The sequence below is a fragment of the Tachypleus tridentatus genome, chromosome 1, assembly GCF_004210375.1.
Source record: "Tachypleus tridentatus isolate NWPU-2018 chromosome 1, ASM421037v1, whole genome shotgun sequence".
Lineage (NCBI taxonomy): Eukaryota > Metazoa > Arthropoda > Merostomata > Xiphosura > Limulidae > Tachypleus > Tachypleus tridentatus.
In genome coordinates this window covers 61585921-61607993 of record NC_134825.1, presented here as the reverse complement: position 1 = coordinate 61607993, position 22073 = coordinate 61585921, and the positions used below count along the sequence as shown (strand labels likewise).

Here is a 22073-nt window from a genome sequence, read left to right as displayed (position 1 = left end):
ATGTAAGTTCAGTTATAGAACTCAAAGAACTACAGATAATAACATTAAAAATAAAATTACTCAAAATCCTTAACTATATCTTATCTCCAACAAGAGATGTGTAGGCCCCCAGACTCCCTCAAAAAGATAAAGCTGAAAATCTTCTGTGGAGTACTGTGACCTGAAGCATGTGTAAATGTGCTAGTAGAACATATAAACTCTGAAGCAGTAGCACAGAATTCATAATGCAAAATGAATAGCCAAACACAACAGTGTTGACAAAAACAAAGGTTTTGTAATGAAATAACAAGTTCTGTAACTGGGTATACATATATAATAATTTCACTTAAGAATAACTCAACAAGCTACAAACGTCACTACTGTATAATAAAGATCAAACTTTTTGGTAGAAATTAATACAAAGATTTGGAGAAAATTGAAATAACACTTGTAGAGAGCACAAACTAAACATTACAAGCACTGCCAAACAAGAAGTGATAGTTTGGTAGAATTATAAAGAGTCACATGCATCAGAAGATAATGTTGCATTTTTACTGGTGGAGTGTTATCACATAATTATTTGCATGAGACATATTGGAATAGTCATTTCCAGGTGGGTGGGAACAGCAAGGCTAGTGGCATGTGCAAACACCTTTTTACATATAGAAGGCAGCATTGAACAAGAAAAACTATTTATGTGAGAGGAGGTAACATGCCATATCAAAATGGAAATTTTTCTTTCAAAAGAAGTTTTGATATTCATTTAGGAGACTCTAATGGTTAGGTAAATGAAATACAAAACTAACTTCAAAGAATTGCCTTTACTATTAGCATGAAAATCACCTTGTATTCAGGCTTGTTAGACTTACTAACTAAATTTACAAGAAAATTCTTAGTAAAAATAGTTACCAATTAATTTAATGTGTACAACAGACATTTACTGTTTACTAAAAGATTACCGTATTCTGAAAATGCATGCGTTAAATTCAAAATTATAGTATGTATAGTTTTATGGCTACATGGTGGTTACAAGGGTTGGTCAAAATGACCAATGCCACATATATGGGGTTGAACTAAATAAAAATACTTAAGTATTATAAAGTTACTTGCTTTCCTTTTATATTTACTGCAACAATACATTGTACTTATGGTAAGTTGATAATTTAGTTCCAATTATTCATTGTCTGCAACTCTCATATAAGTGTGCTTCCATAATTATATATGGTACCAATAGATGTAATACCAAATATTAAATATCAATTCTAATATTTATTTTGTATGTATGCAAGAACAGAGTATGAAAATCACGAAAATTCATAAATGCACAAAATCAGACTGTGTGAACCAACACAACAATAAAGCTTGTAATATCCGGATTGAATTAATACTGAAGTTTAAAAATAAAGAAAAAATTTCCACACTGCACCTGTAAGAATCATTATTCAAAATTACCATATTTAATGTTATTATTACAAAAATGGTATCTTTCAGAATGCTCAACCAAATCAAAGATATCTTATTACAAAAAGTATGAGATATTTTAAAAACATCTGACAATGCAATCTTACATACAACAAGGACTTAGCACAATGAGTAATTCATAAACATATTGAAATGTGATTGAGCCTGAAAGTTACTAAATGGTAACAACAAACTAACATTGGAACATCACAAAATCTGGCAAAAAAATTTCTAGAATGTTCTAGAAGACAGATAACAAATGACTTGTTTATAAATACTTCACTATGTGTCAATGTTCTGCATCTGCATCTTCAAACTGGGCTACATCCATAGGTTCTTCATATTCATCTGGTAGTTGAAAAAATTTAGTCATAGCTCAATATTTCTAGAAATAGATTTATGCTTAAATCTCCATATGTACAAAAATTAAACTTCAAATTACTTGATCAAGAACAAAAAAGGTATGTAGACTATGAAAGGATATTTACAGTTACATTAAATTTATGACAATACTCCATCTGAGGTTTTAACTCCCAACATTGTCAATCCTATACCCCCCAAAAAATGCAGTTATATATATATTTCTATCAAACAATAGCAGTCAATCTCTAGTGACACCTGTGAAAAACTTGCTATAAACATCAACTTGCTTTAGTTGTAAAAGGACAGGAATAATTACCTCATACACTAAAATACATGAAGTTTATGTAATTGTACAAACTTTCTTTTATATGAAATTTACACCCTGGTTTAGATTTTTCATGTGATGCTTTAGTTAAAACTAACTTTTGTAAGACTAAAAATTTAAACTTTTTAAAAGAGTAGCTAATTCCACATGCATAGTTCTGTTCATATTCTTTTACATAATTCAGTAAGAATACAATTACAAAACCACTACTAGTGCAATCACATGGTACTCAGAGTGAAAAAAAAAGTTTAAACAACAAATTAATCAAATATTACACAAAAGAAATCAGTTCACTTACCACAACAAAAGTCATCCCGCGGAGCATCTCCATGACCACAACCTCTTTCTGCTGCTGCCACATCATATTCAGCTCCAGAATCATCTTCTGCATCCTCAAAGCATCCCTCTTCATCTATTAAAAATATGTTTTATTAACTAGATGATTCCACGAGTACATGTTAGTAAAATGTAGTTTAAGTTCTCGTAAACATTAGCTTTTTGTCAGACTTTTTTTAGGATTCAATCTACTCAACATTTATCAATCGCTCAAAATAATAATAATATTACATGTTAAAATTTTTAGAAATTTGATAGATTTCCTTTAAGTTCAAACTTTTTGTACATTACTTAACACTAAATTAAGGAGCTTTTAACATTTTTTTAAGACTTTAGATAGTATAGCACAGGGATCAGTAACCTGTGGCTCTTGGGCCTTACTCTTTCTGTGAAGAAAAGTTAAGAACTATTCAGGCACAATGTGTATTATCAATTTTATTACAACATTTGCAGTGTTTTTTTATATAGAACAGAGTCATTATATCAATGTTCTAACTTACTCCTAAAATATCTGAGAAGGCTTAAGTAGATCAAAACAAATGCACCAAGAGAAATCAAACCCCTGATCTCAGCATTGTAAAACGAGATTTATTGTTGTCCCACTGGGAAGGTCCCCCTTTTTTTTTAGGTTACAATATTAGGGCATGTTGGAACTCTCAAAATGGTTTGGTCTTGGACATAAGTGAAAGAATGGCTTTTCTTTTTCAAAGAGTTGCTGAACCCTAACTTACTATGAAGAATTCTTTATCTTCCAAAACATTCACAGAATAAAATAGCAGAAACTAAAATCACATATTAAGAAAGAGGTAAAATAATGTAAAACTAACGTTTTTGAAGATATACTTGAGTGAAACTGAAAGTAGGTTTTTATATAAAATAATTTAAAAACTTTGATACAGATATATACAATCTGCAAAACCTGAAAAGAACTTATACAAGTCATCTGAGAAAACATGAAAGATATTAACCCTTTCACTATGGGTCATGGGTCAAAGGCCATGTCATTGCATTTGTTGACTTGCATTCAAAATTTTTTTGAACTACTATTTTATGAGCTTATGTCAATAAGTTTGAAATCAAATTGTAGATTATAATTTAACTTTGAATATTATATATGAATTAACTTGTTAATGTAAAAGTAAATATTAAAATAACACATCTAAATACAGATTTTAGTGAGTCATGTGGCATGTTGAATGCAGCACTGTTTACAATTAGATGTTTGTGATGTCAAAATATTAAGTATATAGTTATGTATAAATTAGGAACTCATATCACTAATATTAACAAACCATAATGTAAACAAGAACCTTTTATCTTTTTATTTTCCCGAGATATGGCTTAAGCACTGAATCAAATACAATGGCCCCATTCACATCTTTCCATTTTTGAAAACAGTCCCTTATATATACTTATTTCAATATATGATGTGAATAACCAATCAACAACTTAAAATGTCCCCAGAGTGGTTTTTCTCAGCCATTTTAACCTGTGAAAAGGTTACCATGTTCTTTTGATCCAAGTTTTCAAGGAGATAGGTTGTGTCTTTAGTCTGCTCAAAAGTTTCATATATTTTAAATCTTAAAAACATTTTAGTTACTAAGCTTAATAAATTTTAGTGGAATTCTATGGTATCAGTATAGTTATTTTTTATTTTTGGTTATTCAACTGTACATATAAAACATAAAAAAATTTTGTCTGATATCCTCCACATGAAAAATTTTAAAAGGCTCAGCAACTTATGTCCAACAGCAACCAAGTACAAAGACTGTAGTGAAAAGAGATAATTGTTTGCTTTACTTCTTGATTTATTGTTCTATATTTTAATAAAAATAAGCTTAATAATTTAGTTCCAAATAATAATAACCTATATACAATACATAATAATTGAAATATGAGTGTATATTACAAAATACTAGTCTACTAAAACACACTCAAGAAAGGGAAGACTAAAAGTCAGTTTCATATTACTGTATACGTAACACGAGTAGACATACCCATGTCTATGCAAGTTACACAATGTTAGCTAGAAATAATTAGGTCAACATAATAAATATATATATGTAAGTATACAGTGTTAAGAGACTTAAGCTACTTAGAATAAGCATTTGTATTTTCGTGTGATAATATCTAGTCATTCTAGCATGAAAAAAAGCATAACTTGAATATATTTTTCTTAATATTTTTAAGATGGTTACAAGGTTGGTCATGCTTGAGTTTGAAAAATAACAAAGTATATAGCCTTACTGAAAAAAACGTTTGAAATGTATTTGGGAGGTTCTAAAGATTACACAAATATTCGAGATATTTGGGACAAAGAATAGTTTTTAATCATAACATGAAATCACTTTGCACTCAGATTACTAATGAAAAAGACTACTTTCACAAACAAGTCTTTTATAAAAATATTTCATTAAAAAAATCTAATTTTTTTTGTACACAAAATACTTGGAATCTTTACTAAATGTGTACCAATGTTTGTGAAGATACATATGCTATATCAAAAGTTATAGTACAAATACTTATTAATGTGTGCAAATACGTAGACAAACACATTTATATCAAGCCCATAGTGAAAGAGTTAAGTCAATTTAAAAATAAACATACTTGCATTTCTCTATCATTTCAGCTTTGTGTTCATGATTTCTGCTTATTACCATGATAGTGCTATTTAGAAAAAATACCAGAAAGCTAATATACAATACTTAACCAAATTATAACTAAAAACACTGAACCTTTCATTTCCAAAAAGTTGAAAACCATGATAGTATATGAATTATACTTAAGATAACATTACATTAATTTAACTTGAGCTACTCTGATAAGATTTTATCATTGCTCACCATCAGAATACGAGTCATTGGGATCTGGATGTAAAGCTTGGCAGTCCATCATGGCCTTAAACATTGTATCCACTATAAAACAAATATATAAACTTTCATAAGTGAATATTTAACAACTGAAAATGATGACTTGAAAGTCATAATCTTCCTGTACTGAAAACTTATTTCCAATAGATACTTCCCTCTGTACAAGAATGCATTTTATTATGCATGCTACAAGCTTTTTGCAACCCCCCTCCCTTCTTATTGGAATTAAATTATTCCAACATCTCTCTTATGTAAATCATCATGCATCACTTCTCCACCAATAAGAGCATAGTATACTCACGTGATTCATGTGACTCCCTCTTTGTGCCTTTACGAAAGTTTCAACTTAAAAGTTGGCAGGTGACAGAAGCACCATAAATGAGTAGAAAGGAAGGGTGAAAGGAGAAAAGTATCTATCAGAAATACATTTTCAGTAAGGAAAAATTAGAGCTCTCAAGGTCTCAAGAGTGTAATGGCACCACTTCTGATCCAATCATACTCTTTATGTGTGAAATGTGTAAGAAAACAGAGTAAAAAATGAGGAGTTCATCTGAGTGGGACAGAACATGCTAGGAAAGTAATCCTAACAAGACATATTAACCCAATTTCACAATAAGAAAGTGGATAAATGAGGATGCATCCTGTAATGCAAAGAGACTAGTAAACAAGAGACCATATTCAGGTATGATGAGGATAATACCATCTTCACCTCAAACCCAAAACGTGGAGAACTGAAGACCCCACAGATTCCTGGATACAACATAGGATTAGTTCTCAGCTCTTGATTCAGGAATATTACATCCAACATCTAGAGGTCTATCATATGTAATCAATTTTCCCAATCATGAAACAGACCAGAACTATAAAACCATTCAAATGGCAATAGCATCCTAAGGAGAAGAGAGAACAAGAGACAGCCAAGGACAGTAAACCAGGACAGTCCAAAGTAACATCATTGTTACCCACAACACAAATTAAAGAAACTGAGGGAGAAAGATAGTCAGTCTGAAACTTGTATGAGGACTCATGCTGACTGGCTGGCTATACATCCAAAACCAGGCCATGGAGTTCTGACATCTGCATGGCAGTAGGATGAGGAATTCCAATTGAAGGGTTTAACTGCATTTTCGACATCTCAACTCCAGTGTTTGTGTGTACAGTATCAGGAGGTCATGCCATTCAGCAAAATGGCAGCTTAACTCCTCTGGAGGCCATGTCTCATCTACATGAACAGAACACTATCACCCTTCTCACAAATGAATGGTTATAGCCATCTTTTAGTAGAACCCATTAAAAAGTATTACTCCATGGTCAACCATCCAAGCAGCTAGAAGCTGGTTAGCGGTGAGGGCTCCCAAGCTCCACTAGAAGAAAAGGGAAAGAAAACATATTGGTGAATCTGAAGGAACGGGATCACCTGAAACAGTGAAATGAGTAATCACAAATCCCTATTTTAAAAAACAGGCCATACCAATTTATTCAACTGAAGTATGGCAGGGATGATAAACTATCACCTTTCGCTTTACCCACAAAGTCCATGGATGGTATAGCCTAAAACAAGCATATTTATCAAGCAAAATATTACAAGGTTATTCTCTTACAAGCAATCTTGTGAATCATCTCATCTCTTAGATGAGCATACAAACCCACAAAAAAAGAAGGGCTAATGGATATGGGGTACAGTGTAGATTTAATGTTAAAGAATACCTGGTAAGACACCACTTGCCACAAAGCAGAATCCATGTAAGGAAGATATGAAGCTTGAGCCCCTGAAAGAAAAAATATTAGTAAAAACCTATCCTGTGTCAGAGTTGCACTGAAGTCTATAGCATAGCCAAAGGTGCAAGACAAAAACCCGAGGAAGAAGAAACCACAATGTGATGTAAATAATGAGAAATGAATGGGTTAGGGTTGGTCCAAATACACGATATCATGAATTACTCCAAAGGACAGCAATGATTATAAGTGAAGGAAAGAGTTAGATGTCAGATTTAGAGAGAGGTAACATGGAATAGAGAGAAACAAACAAAGAGGAATTAGCCAACTGAATCAAAAGGCTAACCCAGTTGGTGATGGTACAGGACAAGAGATTTTTGTATGAAGAGGGTTGCCATGAAATAGAGAGATAGAAATTGGAACCACAGAAGAAAGCTATGTGGACAATATAATAAAAATGGGATAGAGAAGAGAAACGGAGGAAATGGAACTAGGCGTAAAAGAAGACTTATCCTTATAAACTACTGAGGATTTGGGGAAGAAAGACAATCCAGGTAAAGAAGAAGATAGATATGTTGGTAAAGTGTGCATGTAATGTCAATGGTGAACAAGTCAGATCACCAATGTCAACAGACTAAAAAGTGAAGGAAATACATTTTAAGACACAAGTGAAACAGAACACTAGGAAATAGACTGGAACAGAGGTAAAGTAAAATAAAGGAGTACCACATTAACCTCCAAATCCAGAATAGCAGATTGTCTAGTAGCTCAACAAATCCAAAAAGGAAAGATTAACAGAGGAAGAACAGGTTTAAGAAAACCCTCTGGTAACAGAAAAGGCAGACTTATCATATACCTTCTGGATACTAGAATACAACAGTTATGATAGGAAGAGCAGCAAGAAATCCCCTGAGTCAGTGTCCATGTGCACCTTCTACCTATGCTAATACATGACCATGGAAATAAGAACAGATGGATTGAGCCAAATGAAAGGTGACATGATGGGAAAAATTGGATCTCCTCACCAAGGATCAGACAAATATAAAATGTGAATTGCAAGATGCAGGACAGATGAATGAAATAAGAAACCAGGGTTGGGTAGGCCAGGCAGGAGTTATTAGAAGGACCCAGCACAGAGTGGTATGAGTAAGGAAATTTGCAGAACCAATCCTGGCTGAAGGCATTTGTAGGTAACGTCTGAGGATGAGGCACTGGTAATTGAGGGTAAAAGACAAGACTGGAACTTGAGCTCCCTTCAGACCAAAACCCACCAGACAGTTACCAGAACTGCTGGCAGTGTATTGTGCACCACTGAGAAAAACAACCAATTGTGGCACCTCCAGAAGGAGGTATAGGTAATGTTTGGGGAGAGGAAGGGCAGGAAACTGAAATAAGTGCCACGACACACGACTCTAACCTAGATAAACAGATATGAAAGGGTGTACTTATGTTGGGTAGATGCCACCCAATACTCCAAGGACACAAAAACTGTAACAAAGACAAAATGTCTTAAAAACACAGCCATACACACAAATTCCATGGATAAAAAGCAGGTAAATGGGTTTGAGACAAAATATCATGAACCTAAAATGTCCCAACAACAGATAAACTATGCTTACAAAGCCAGATTCAAAGACAGCAAGACATGTAGATAAGAAGGGAGAGAATGTCCTCAGAAAATTCCTCAGGATTTCAATAAAGAGACTCAGACAGAAGATGAATGGTGGATAGATACCACAAAAAAGGCATAATGGTAAGACAGAGGAAGGAACGTTAGTTATGAGTGAGAATAATGTGGTTTTATGGACTCACCTCTGAAACAGATAAAACTGATCTCAACAGTTGTTGGTTGAGATATGGACAGTCAGCTCTAGAATATGTGAGAGTATACTGCAAGGGATGAAGCATACTAATATTATCATCCAATTGAGAAGCAATTTTGGTCAGCAAGAACCTGAATGTTGACATCCAACTTCTATTAATTGTTAATAAAAGGGTTTTGTTCAATAAATCTAATACTTTTTAAACTTACAATCATTTACTCCCCTCATTTCTTTCTGGCAATTTTCTTTGTATCTTCAATAATTTACTTAAGAAGTAATGTAAACATGGCATAACAGTGACCTTGCTGGCAAAACAAAACTTGGTATCATCTAGTTTAAAATGATCTATACTTACCTCAACTTGTTTCACGAAAGACCTTTTTCTGACATATTGCAACATCATATTTGAAATAAAAAGTTAAATGATAAATCAAGTTCCTTGCATGCTTTAAAAAATAATGTTTGCAGTCTCTTATTACATACATTACAAAAGCATCAAACTGCACTTAAATATATCTGAAAAATCATTGCTAAAACAGCATATGGTTTTTATTCTACTGGACCTGAAAACTAAAAAAAATTATTATAAAAGTTTCATAGTTGCTTCACACAATAATGCTATTAATAGATCTTAGTTTTGTCCATGATAGACAAAAAATGGTTATCCTTAATAAAATTTTTAATTACATGTTTACACTTACATACTCCAGTATTTTCAGGAACAAAGCGAACTTCAGATGTCTTACTTTCTTCATCCTCTTGATTACCTCCATTTTGTTCTTCACCTGCAGAACAGTAAAAAACAAGGTTTTATTTTTGTGTCCTAAATTCTTTTTTATCAACTCAGCTAATAATATTAAAAAATAACATTTTAAAAAATATCAGGAATGATAAGCCTACTCAGGTTACTGTATAACTCTACTAGTAATAAAGATGTTTCATAAAAAAACACTGTTTACCTACACGTTAAGATAAATTATACTACAGTGGTTTATTCTATTATAAATACAATGAACCACTGTAGTATATTGTATTGTAAATAGTCATTTTACTAAAAACAATTATTCTCATTTTACTCATACGTGCATACAAATGATGATTTATTTTAAAGTTTACAATGGATGTTAATTTACCTACTTAAATAATTTCCTTTCTAAAGACCATGACATCTCATACAATCATGAACTTTTTAGAAACAAAGTTATTAATAAATTTCAAAATAAAAATAAATTACTTATAGCAATTTTAATAAATATAAAAATAACTTCTCAATACAAATCATTATTTCACAAACAACTTGTTTGAAATTAGGAGTTCTAATCACAGTTTCAATCAACCAAGAAGGCAAAGAATTGCAGTGTATCTAATATTTGTAGTCCTAAAAAGCTTTCAAAACAACCTGAAGCAATATAACAATACACAGAATCAAAAATTTGGAGAGAGAAAAATGTACATATAACTCAAACCTTAAAAGTTATATTTTATCAACACTAAAAACACAGTTAAGAAGAATGAGTGACAATATGAATATTAATTATATCACTTTAACATGCATTTTAAAAACACTACATACCATTACTTTCTAGCTCAGCATCAATCATCAGATACAGGCATTCACAAGGAAAAGCATTCAAGTCTCGAGACACAGCATGCAGACAAATAGATGGATACTCCAAAGAGAATCCTTGGCCATTCTCCCCAACCCATGACAGTCGACTGCATGAGACACCACAAAAAATTACATACAAACAGTAAATGTATTAACTAACTTTTTCCCTTGTTTCATTTTAACATTACAGAGATATCTATAGCTTTATTCAAAATCTGAACTAGTTTTCCTCTTTAAATAAAAATAAATTTTACACTGCAACATCAATATTTCAGCTGCTTTGATTTTATATAATGGAATGAAATGATATGAGTAATTAGAAACTACAGGCATTATGTAATTCTCAAGTTCAGGGACAAGATGTAGAATCAAAACAGCAAAGAAACAACACCACGTAAATGTTTAACACGTGACAGAAAGGTTACAATGTTCATCTGATAAACCCCTGAAGAAGAAACCAGACTCTGTAGTTGTGCCCTGCTGATACAAAAAAAAAATGCTTAAAATAGAATCCAATTTGCAAATTGATTTTTGTGTCTTTCAGTTTTAAACATCTATAATACTGTATTTATTACAAGTGATACAATTCCTTAGTCCTAAACTTTATATAACAAACTTTCTCTAAGACTTGTTTTTGTTCAGGGTAGGAAGATTCCATTTCATGGTTTTTCCAGTAACTATTGTGTGTTCTGTAATATACTAGTTGTGTGTGTCTGTTCTATAACCTGTACATAAAATATTTTATATTTTTAATGCTATTTTGCACTGGTTTCTAAAATGTTCCTGTCCCTCCATAGGTGCAAGACATTTGGTAAACTATTACATTTGTATGTAAGGAAGAGGTAGCTATCAAACTTTTAATAAGAAAATGTTAAAGGAAATTAAATTTAAAGAAACTGAAATTAGCATTTCTGATTATTACTATTTTTATTCATTTTATCTATCTGTTCCTTTTAAAAATAATTTAATTGAATGTAATCAGTTGATACTTAAACTCCATTTGTAACAAAAGTTTGAATCAGGTATCATTTCAGTACCCTTTCACTGCACTCTTTTCAAAATGCTGGAATATCTTTTGTGTATCATAGAGACCCAAATACGAACTTTATTCTAACCAAATTCATACAAGTCTTATATATAAATACCTTACTCTTTTCATTTCTCAAGTTTAGATTTAATATACACTGATGCAGAATTACTAGTTGAATAAAACTAAAACACTCAGTCACAAGCCACATTTAGATGGGCAGGCACAAGTCTATGAAAAGTAACTTAACATTTAAAAGATGTTTCACCACACTCTTTCCTCCAGCACCCGAGGCAAACTTATGTAATGATTACTCAGCCCAAAAAGATGCATGAATTACAAGAAAGGATCTCATGATATTTTCTAAAATGCCTGAAATAAATAATACTTTGCTCACCATTGTTCCCATTCATTTGACCCTTCTTTATTAAAAAGGTAACAATAATTTACTTACTCAGAAAATCATGTAATAAACTTACATAACCTAAAATAACTTATACACTTTTCAACAAATAGATTAATTTTCTAAAGATTATGTTATATAAAAACATTTGAATATGCAAATCAGAAAATCATGTGAAAATCATAGACAGCATAAAGTCATAGCAGAATAGTATCTATAAGAATGGTATTTTGAAACTGACATTTTCTATGTAGTGTGAAGCCAGTGGAAACTGTTCTTGGGAAGAGTATATAACAGTCCTTTGACATGATATGATCTAATACTCGAAGCATAAAGGTGTCTTCAGACTGGGATTTATAATTTCCAAACTGGAATGTTCCCTTTACTTAGTGGCATTGGAAAGCAAAGAAATATGGATCAACTTGTGGAACAAGTAGCTAAGACAAGTCTTACTACAGTTGTGGAAAGCAAAATTCAACATCATGTCACAGGTGAGAATTCACAAAACTTAAGATCAGGGTTGAAAGCTGCCCACATTCTCCAGACAGAAATGCTTAATACAACTGAGAAAGATCTCTGTTTGGAAAACCTATACAAGAAGTGTACACAAGTTGACTCCATTACATATCTGTTAAACCACTGCATACCACAAACAGCTGGAGAATAAAATGGGTATTCATGTAATTCCACAAGAAGATATACCATTCAAGTAACCAGATGCAGTGCCTGCCGATATCTGTGTGACCAGACTATAGAAACAGGAACAGGGAAACCAGATGTATTAAGAAAAGAATGCTGAGAGATGTGGTATGCTTTGACATAAAAACCTTATGAAGAATCCTTCTGCAATGTAAAAATACAATTAAGACAGTTATTTAGAACACGAATGAATGCAGTGAGAGAGACAGACTATAATAACATGTTGAGACTCCAAAACAGTTTTAACTCTAAACACTTAGGTGAATCAATTTCATGCCTCCTTTGTATGATTTGTTTTACTGCATTCAGAAAAAAAAAAAAAAAAAATTTGAAATTTGAAATGAACTTTTTATAAACCATGTAGCTATTACAAATGAAATTTTATTTTTTCATAATGTTTTTATGTGTTTGCACTTTTAAATAGAAAAAAAAATCATAATATTTTAGGATGGAATTAAAAGTGCTTCCCAATGTCATTTATTTCAATTACTTATTTTTAATACCTTCCTACATCTTCTTAACTTGTTCCTATATAAAGTTCATTTTATAAAACTGTAAAATGTTGTTTTTTCTTTCATTTAAACAACACTGCATTATTCAGTTTTACTATGTGCACAATTATTGCTGTGCAATAAAGAACATTTATCATAGCAACTGTATAAACAAATAAATTTAAGGTGTTAATTAAAATATTAATTTCTAAACTAAATTAATTTGTTTAATTTTCATTTACATTTTTTTCATTCTGTTTGCTCATCCACGAAGTTATTATAACCTAATAAGCATCAGTGTTGTCAGCAAAATGAAGCTTGATATGGTTGACTGCAATGATCTACCAAATTAAGCTTACCTCATCTTATTCCCCCAAAAGTATTTCCTATCATATTATAAAATCATAGTTTAAATGAAGTAAAAATGACATAAAAACTTAGCTTGGTGATATATTCACAGTCCTGTTTTCCTTATAAACTTGTGAAAAGCTTATTTTAATTGTTCCAATACTCACACGTTTCCACTCAATTGGAAATTATATTGGCTTATACAGTTGAAAAAAACAAAACTGAAAAAGCTTTCACAAACTGCTTAGGTCACTAACCTACAACATCACCCAATGACAACAGAGACTGAGAAACAGTGATTGGTTATTCTAATAAAACTACACTTGTGCTGAAATTACAAGATTCATATTAGTGTTAGTTTTTAAAAACTATTTGCTATCCCTACTAGGGGCTAGGAATGTCATATTATGGTCAGAAAAAATTCAGGATATTGAAAAACTGTTTTCCTTAAGACTACTGAAATCAACTCAATATTGAAATTTCAGTAAGCTGATAAGGTAGGAATTTAATACTTTCCAACATACACTTTTAATTATATGAGATCAGATTCTCAAAATTTACTAACAAAAACAAACTAAAAGGCCTATTTCTGAACTGATGATCTTCCAGTACTTAGGAATTTGTGTAGTCTTAAAATAGTTCATTTTTCTGGTGAGTATCTTATGACTATATACTTTATCAAGATGAGAAACAACTTAAAAAAATTTCTCAAATTTTAATTGTATCCAAAAATAAGTTAAAACACAAGTAAAGTAGAAAATACATCCTATTTTTTTTCATACTGGATAATAAATTCCACACCAAAATAATCTACAGAATACTTCAAGTTTTGAGCTGTATCACTTCTGTTAAGTCCAGCCAGATCAATGTTAGAAAATGTGGTCTAAATTGGATTTATATCTAGGTAAAGGGAAATAGCCAAGTGTAGGTTTGTTTAAAATGTACGCACAAATGTCAAAGCAAACAGGTTTTGAGGCTAACTCTGTAGTTAAATTTAGCACTTTTGATGCTATTCATCTTGTAGTTGCAAATATATTGAGCCCTACAACCATATTTCTTTGCTCTTAAACATATCTTAGTATCTGAAAGAAAATGATTACTGAATATCTAGTGTTAACACTATTTTTCAGACTGCTAACCAAATATGCATATGTAAATTATTCAACTCAAAAATTTAAGTAAATAATTTTCAAATACTGTAGCTATGGAAAATACCACCAGAGTTGAACTTAATGCAACACTGAAGAAACAATCTCAGTAGAAAAATTAACAACCCAGTCACAGCAGAATGGGTAAATGGCTATGCTCACCATGGACTGGATATCATTACATAGATGAAGACAGAATTCTAATAGCTATATGACAAACACAGAACTTATGCAAGACACAGACTTAAATGTCAGTTATAAGGTAAGAGATATGACAGTCTTCACCAATACCTACATAATTTCAAAATGCAAGATATACACTTTTCATTACAAGGTCAGCATGTAATCATACATAATGGTTCACATATGTATTCACACTTCTAACAAATTAAACTCAGCATACAACTTACCTTTCTGCAATGAAAAGAGTTCCTTTTCCAAGATCTCTAGACTTAATATGTGCTATTGTATTTGGCTCTCTATGTCGAATTCCTTCTGTTGGAGGTGGAAATGTGGTAATGACAACCATTTCTTCTTAAGTTATGGAGCTTTCAATATTAATATCAAATGCTTTGCTCTTTGTTCAACCTTAAAAAACAAAACTTTTCTAAACACAGATATAACATACAGGAAGAACTGTAGAAATACTAATTATGCTAATAATGTTTAGCTGCAGCATCAACAAATACCTTTTCCAATAATATGTACCTTTGTGAGCATTGGCATAATTTAAATAGATGCTTGAACAACTGATGAATTTTGTAAGTATTCACTTCTTGAAAGTTACTAGAATACAACATAAAGGAGATTAAGTTAACCTTTTCTTACACTTAAAATGTATTTCTGATAAATATTTACTTCCTCTTGCATAATAACTTTCATCAATTTGTGCTGTCCTCTATATGCACAATTTTTACTAGCCTTGAGCCTCCCATCTAACATCACATGTTCATACACGGTATAGCTGCACTGTGGCATACAAAAACCTAACATCAACAGAAGTGCTACACACCATCCTAGTGCAACTGTCTCCCTTCTATGGTGTTGAGCACAACCATCACTTTGAGATTGGGCAAAAAAATGGGTACACTAGAAAATGGAATGATGCATGGAAAATATGATATGCAGTAAGAAACTACTGAAAATACATTTTCATTCAACTAAGACCACAGAGGTAGGCAGAGATCCTGACACTGCCTTACTTGTCATAGTTCATGAGTTGGCATGGTCTGGTATATGCCTTATTTATGAAGCAAAATACTGAAAGATAATTGCAAATTCTCTCTTTGTTAACCTGAAGATGACCAAGGAAGGTCAAAAATTGTTCTCTGCTTATCATTACATGTGTTAATACCCATACCAGCCATTCTGAGATACATTCTAAAGATTACCTTTGCAAAACCAGATGATGGGATTGAAGGAACAAAACTTCCTTCTAAAAAACAAATTCTTTCATTCTTTCTGCACCTTCACATTAAGGAGGGGAAGATAATTAGGGAAAGTGCCACAACAGTGATCATGCTTGTCAAAGAATTCTGGGAGAAAGCAAGAATTCCAATGATCCACAAAAATAATACAATTACTAAAGTAAAGAAGATGTACACAGTTTATGAGTTTGTAAAAAGGGAAAAACAGGAGATCAGCCTCACAGATACAAAAGGAGAATAAATTTAAAGCAGAATTGTCCAACTTGTTTGACACAGCCACCTCTGATGTCCTCACAAAAATGACAAATCAAGAAAATTAGGAATTCCCAATTGCTCAATGGGAACCAGACTCTAGAAAAACAATGGGACCAATTGATGCCAACCAAGCTGCAAAAGAGAACCAATCTCTGAGAAAGAAAATAATGGAAGAAGAACAAAGAAGTCGATAAGAGAAGAAAGCCACAGCATTCTCAAACACAGTACAAGTGAAGTCATCTTCAAGCAGCAGCACAGATAAATCTGTAAATGATGAGGAAGGTTCTGCTGTTGCTGTTGAAGAAGCCAACCTTTCAAAGCATCTCAGAGCCAAAAAGAGCATAATATCTCAATCACTTTCTATGGCTCTTGACAAGACAAAGCTGTCAGACAAGGCTGCTACTTATGTTCTAACAGAACAGTATGTTCATTAAAAATCCTGAAGAATTCATCAAGTGCTCCTCTATGCAACACATGTGTCAGACTCACTGGAAAATGCTCACAGAAACTCTGAGTTTCAAGATGATGTGCCTTTGATTGTTCACTGGGATAAAAAACTCTTTGGGAACTTAGCAACCAAGGAACATATTAACTGCCTACCAATTACTGTTACTGGCAAAGGGGTTTCCCAGCTGCTGGAAGTTGCCAAGTTAGCAAATAGGACAGAATCAAAACAAGACAAGGCAGTAGTAGCAGCTTTTAATGGATGGAGTTTGATGGAAAACATTATAAAATTGTCATTTAACATTATAGCTGCTAATACTGAGCAAAAGTTAGGAACATGTGTTCTCATAGAACAGGAGCTGCAGAAGGATCTTTTGTATCTAGCATGCCACTATCATATCTTGGAGCTTCTTGCTGAGAGAGCTTTTACCACACTCATGAGTACTACCAAAGGACCAGATGTTTTGATATTTAAGAGGTTTCAAGATCAGTGGGAGATTATTGACAGAAATTCATATGCAATTACAACTGATAACAATGAGATAGTTGATCTCATTAACGACTCACAGTACGTGGCTTGGGCTGAAAAGTCACTGACAGAGTGAAAGGACCTTCATGATAACCACTGGGAATTCACAGAGCTCTCATTGATCTTCACTGGAGTCACTCCTCCACAGGTCAGCCACTTTATGGCACCTGGTTCCATGCACCATGCTAGGTGGATGTTCAAGATAATATATTCACTCAAGATCTGGCTTTTCATGATCAGTTTAAACTGACAGACAGGAAGAAGAATGGTCTTCAGGAGACACGTGTTGTTGTTGTTAAAATCTACCTCAAGACATGGATTGAAGCTCCTTGTCTGCATCAGCACCAAATAATGACCTGAATCTTCTGAAGGCTCTCCATGCCTATGCAACTGTCAACACAGCTGTATCAAAAGCTGGTCTAAACAGGTTCTCATCACCCCTCTTACTTTTTTTCATCTATGTCCTCTTCTACAAAGAAGTTTATGACAAGAGCAACAAGGAAATGTGAAGGAACAGAAGATACTCCTAAGTGACATACAGTCAATCCAGCAGCTACTGAGCAGCTTCTGCTCTGTTCTTGTGACTAGAGTGTCTCAATCCTTATTTGAAAAGATTCACCTGTCCACTGACTTCCTAGACTAGGATCCAGACACTTAGCCAGGTATAGAGGATTTTAAGGAAGCTCTTAAGGTTGTAAACAGCCTCTCTGCCACAAATGACCATGCAGAGCATGGAGTTGTTCTCACTGAAGAGTACAACTGGTTCCTGACAAAGAATAAACAGCAAACCCAGTATCTGCTTAAAAGTAGAGACAGAACATTACAGGAGGTTTCCCTAATTAAAGAAAATCAACACTTATCAAGCAACAATGATCAGTTGAAAACCATGATACCCTCCACCTTTGAACAGCTAATACTCCCTCTTTAGGGAGTTGGACCAAAATGCTTGTGTATTTAGGCCACCTGAAATTCTTCTATTTATTATTATTATGAAACCTTAGTCACTGTGCAACCCCTAAAACTTGATGTATTAAAAAAATATTTCACATGCAGAAGTTTTACCTCAAAACCCAAAAAATTAAGGAATAGAAATAAAACAGTTTTTTTCAAAAAAATTTGTGTGATGTAGCTAAGAACCACCTTAATAATCAGAAAGCCAAACCTTGAGGTCATGCAACAAAGATTTGTGATCAGTACATTGGAATAATAAGTTACAATTTGATGTGGGGCAGATATGGAAAAGTTTATAAAATTAGTTGCTTTTAGTTCTTAAAAAGAAAAGGATAATAGAAAAATGAAAACTAATAAGCTTACTATGAATAAAGCAAAAGATTTTGCAAAATATTATAAGTTTAAAAATTATAATTTGGCAAATAAGATGCAAAATTTACAGATCTAACAGAAAAACTCATGATCTGGTTGTAAAAGAAATTAGGAAATTCAAGTTTGCAAGGAATAGGTTGCTGATAAACTAAATTTGAAAAAAAAAATCCTTGCTGTTATTAAATATAAAAAAAGTAAGCAAAATGTTATAATAAAGAATGGACCCTTACAGGATACTGATGAAAAAATTACTGTTGAAGTCCATATAATGGACAAGCTTTCACACTGAAAGAGAATTGCTGTTAATATTCATAACTCTGAGAATTCTATGTGAAATATTAAAATTGATCCAATTTAAATTGATGTAAATCTGTTGGTGGCAAGTAAAAGAACAAATTAAAAACATATAAAGCACCAGAACCAGACCATGTTTCTTCAGGGTTTTAAAGGAGGCCAAAAGTTGCATGTGAATGCTTATTTCATTTTTGGTATGTTAAACAGTCAGTAGTGGCCTGAGGATTGTAAAGTTGCTATTTTTAAAGAGGATAAGTTGCTAAGGTATTTGTAAGCCAATTAGTCTCACTTCTGTAGTGAGAAAATTTCTAGTCTGATAACAGAAGTACTGTAAAAACAAAATGAGTATTCAATAACCCTGAACCCAAAGTATTTTGTGCACAGATTTCCAAGTTCACACATAAAAATAACTTCACATGACATATTTATACATGTATGTTGTGAATCATATCCATATAAAATAAGCAACAACAATTCTAGTCCTAATACTACATCTGACTTTGAAGAGTAATTGCAACTACCAAGAATTTTTCCATTTTGAGGTAACTGTTAGACAAATGTAAACATTATACACAGCAAATTAGCCTTGTTTATCTCACTAATATTTGAGCTTGTTTTTTTCTCAGCCTCTTCTATCTGTGCAGAAATCTCAGTAATGCAACTATCTGAATGAGCTATCAAGTAATGACCTGTTATCAGTGATGTTGAGAAAACCCACTTGTAGAGAAAAAATATATATGTAAAAACGACTCGTTTGGGTCGAGAAAATTTTTTTTACGTAGAGGAGCAAACAATGTTTCAACCTTCAAACATTGTTTGCTCCTCTACGTAAAAAAAAAATGCTCTCAACCCAAACAAGCCGTTTTTACATTTTTTTTTAATGGCCTGTTAGTTGGTCATGTACAGTTAATATACATTTTAAACAAAAACAGTTTGTAACCAAACAAAACACAATACCACAATCATATTATCTGGCAATAAGAACTGTTCATGTTGAATCTTTGAAAATTAATGATATTTACATTATGGTTTTAGATGTTGCTGGCTGTGAGAAGGATGTTAATGCTCCTTTACTAAAGGACTTGGATTACTTGGTAAGTTGGACAAATAAATTGCAAATGGCTTTTAATCATGACAAATGTAAGGAAATTCATGTGGGATATCATAATTTGAATTATGAGTAAAATCTGAATGGGAATAACTTTTGGTGTTATGGAAGAGAAGGATCTTTGTGTTTCAGTTAGTTACTGAAGCCAACCAAGCAGTGGCAAGTCAAATAAAATTTCAGGTTGTATCTACAAAATATATGTAATACAAATCTAGAGATATCATAATTTTGTTGTGTATGTCACTGATTAGGCTAAATATGAAATATTGTATTCAGTCTTGGGTGTTTTAACTTAAGAAGGATATTGAATTGTTGGAAAGGGTTCAGACAAGAGTTACTAGGATGATACCTGGAATAGAAAGTTTGTCATACAAGGACAAGTTATAACTCATGAAATAGTTTTCTCTTGGAAAAAATAACAAATGTTCATTTACATATATTGTACTGTCATACCTTTTAATTAATAAAACACAAGTTTGCAATAATAAATAATGGAGTTTTAAAACGTGTATTACTAATATCAAATAGCATAACTTAGATTTTACTTTTTGTTAAGCCAGTTGGCTCTTTTCAAGCCTCATTATATTAATGTTAACTTTCATTTTAATCTTTTAAAGTTGTTGTGGTTTGTCTCAGTATCAAAATCAAAATCTCTCTCACATGTGTCACAGTTCTCAATTTTTCATTGAATTAACTGAGTATACTAATTAACTTAGTATGTTCTTGTTTCTTAACATTTTAAGATATCTTTATTACTTCTCTCAAATTTAGCTAAGTTTGTGTGATTATAATTGAAGTTAAAGCTTAAGTGTACTGTGACTTAGTTACATAGGGCTCATCCTAATAACAGTAAAATTAAATAGTAGGAAGTAGCAATAATAGTAATGCTAATATATCAGTTGTGTAAAGAATAACATAACAATTAATACTTATAGTTACGTTAATAATATTAATAACAGATTAATAAAAATTACTACAGAACGTTACTATTAGCATAGATGAAAACATTTACAATTTCTTAATTGGAATTGTGAAAATAACATATTTCAACACGTTTAAGAATGCAGTTCAAACAACACTGGCCCACATTCAACACTATATATTTATTAATTAACAATTAAACTAATTTAATATTATAATTTTAATAAAACATTACCGTTTGAAAGACACGATTTGTATCTAACACAGGAAAAGAGCGTCCTCTAGAGTTACTTTTATTTAAAATTAATTTTAAAAACAGCACCGTAATGCAAAAATAAATTTTCCAAATAAATAAATACATAATTAATAACAACAAAATTAAATTAAAATATTGGACGAGAAAATAGCAGATAATCTTCGCAAACAGATATTTATGACATTATTAAGATTATAAAACATTTGATATAGTTTATACAGAAATAACGCAAAAACATGCCACTAAAGCTCTTTAAAAATAACTATGAAGTCAAGTTTGATATTCAGTTCACCGTTTGTCACAAGATTACAGTTTTAAGGGAATTATTTTACCTACTCAATAGTAATCCAAGGCAGGAACGAAGAAAGACAAAAAAAAAAACTGGACTTTCTCCAGTATTATATATATTTTGGTAACGGTTCCTGCCGTTGAGTAGGTTCTTTCTTATTATTTCGTTAATGCAAACTGTAGTCCACTTGAAAGAAAAGTTTCATTTCTTCAATTGAGTTTTACAAGTTGTACAGTTTCAGGTACTAATGAAAACCAAGCAATAGGCCTAATTCACAAATAAAGTTGTCAATCACTTACTAGATTTCCTCTCGTATCTGAGATGCAAATTCAAATATGGTTGACTACCTCTTCCACTGTGGTCTGGTATTTTGTACGATACTTTTTATAAATCTCACAAAAATTCGATAGATCATATCTAAAATCTCTGGAAACTTCTAGGCATCATACTATTGTTTCTCTCTAGCCCCCAGTGTACTGTTGTCAATATTGTCAGGTAATCACTAATCATTTCTGATTTCATTGGTCAGTAGAAGGTACATTTTAACTAACTTTCAGTAATATTTATGACATTACTTATTGGACTGTTTAAACATTTCTTCAAACTGCATTTTGAAAATTGGCATTCTT

General features: G+C 32.1%; 1 protein-coding gene across 2 annotated transcripts; it reads right to left on the bottom strand.

The window, feature by feature from the left end:
• Nucleotides 1-1410: 1410 nt before the first annotated feature.
• On the bottom strand, nucleotides 1411-21232 carry LOC143249828 (methylosome subunit pICln-like). Of its 2 annotated transcripts, none has more exons than XM_076500378.1 (7): nucleotides 21135-21232; nucleotides 15009-15186; nucleotides 10447-10589; nucleotides 9575-9658; nucleotides 5308-5379; nucleotides 2427-2540; nucleotides 1411-1825 (listed from the first exon to the last, which is right to left on the bottom strand). In XM_076500378.1, exons 2-7 carry the CDS (start codon nucleotides 15125-15127, stop codon nucleotides 1806-1808), a joined length of 552 nt encoding a protein of 183 aa, XP_076356493.1. In that variant the 5' UTR covers nucleotides 15128-15186; nucleotides 21135-21232; the 3' UTR covers nucleotides 1411-1805. The 2 variants fall into 2 exon arrangements, with proteins under 2 accessions (XP_076356493.1, XP_076356492.1); XM_076500377.1 differs by having other exon boundaries at nucleotides 1411-1788.
• Nucleotides 21233-22073: the final 841 nt, after the last annotated feature.

What these genes read in the sequence shown, in the direction of transcription:
- LOC143249828 (XM_076500377.1), bottom strand. Translation starts at nt 15,127, where the DNA reads ATGGTTGTCATTACCACATTTCCACCTCCAACAGAAGGAATTCGACAT. An exon ending in TCCTGAAAATACTGGAGTAT is followed by an intron (nt 5,380 to 9,574) that starts GTAAGTGTAAAC and finishes TTTGTTTTATAG; the next exon opens with TGGATACAATGTTTAAGGCC. An exon ending in CAATGACTCGTATTCTGATG is followed by an intron (nt 2,541 to 5,307) that starts GTGAGCAATGAT and finishes TATTTTTAATAG; the next exon opens with ATGAAGAGGGATGCTTTGAG.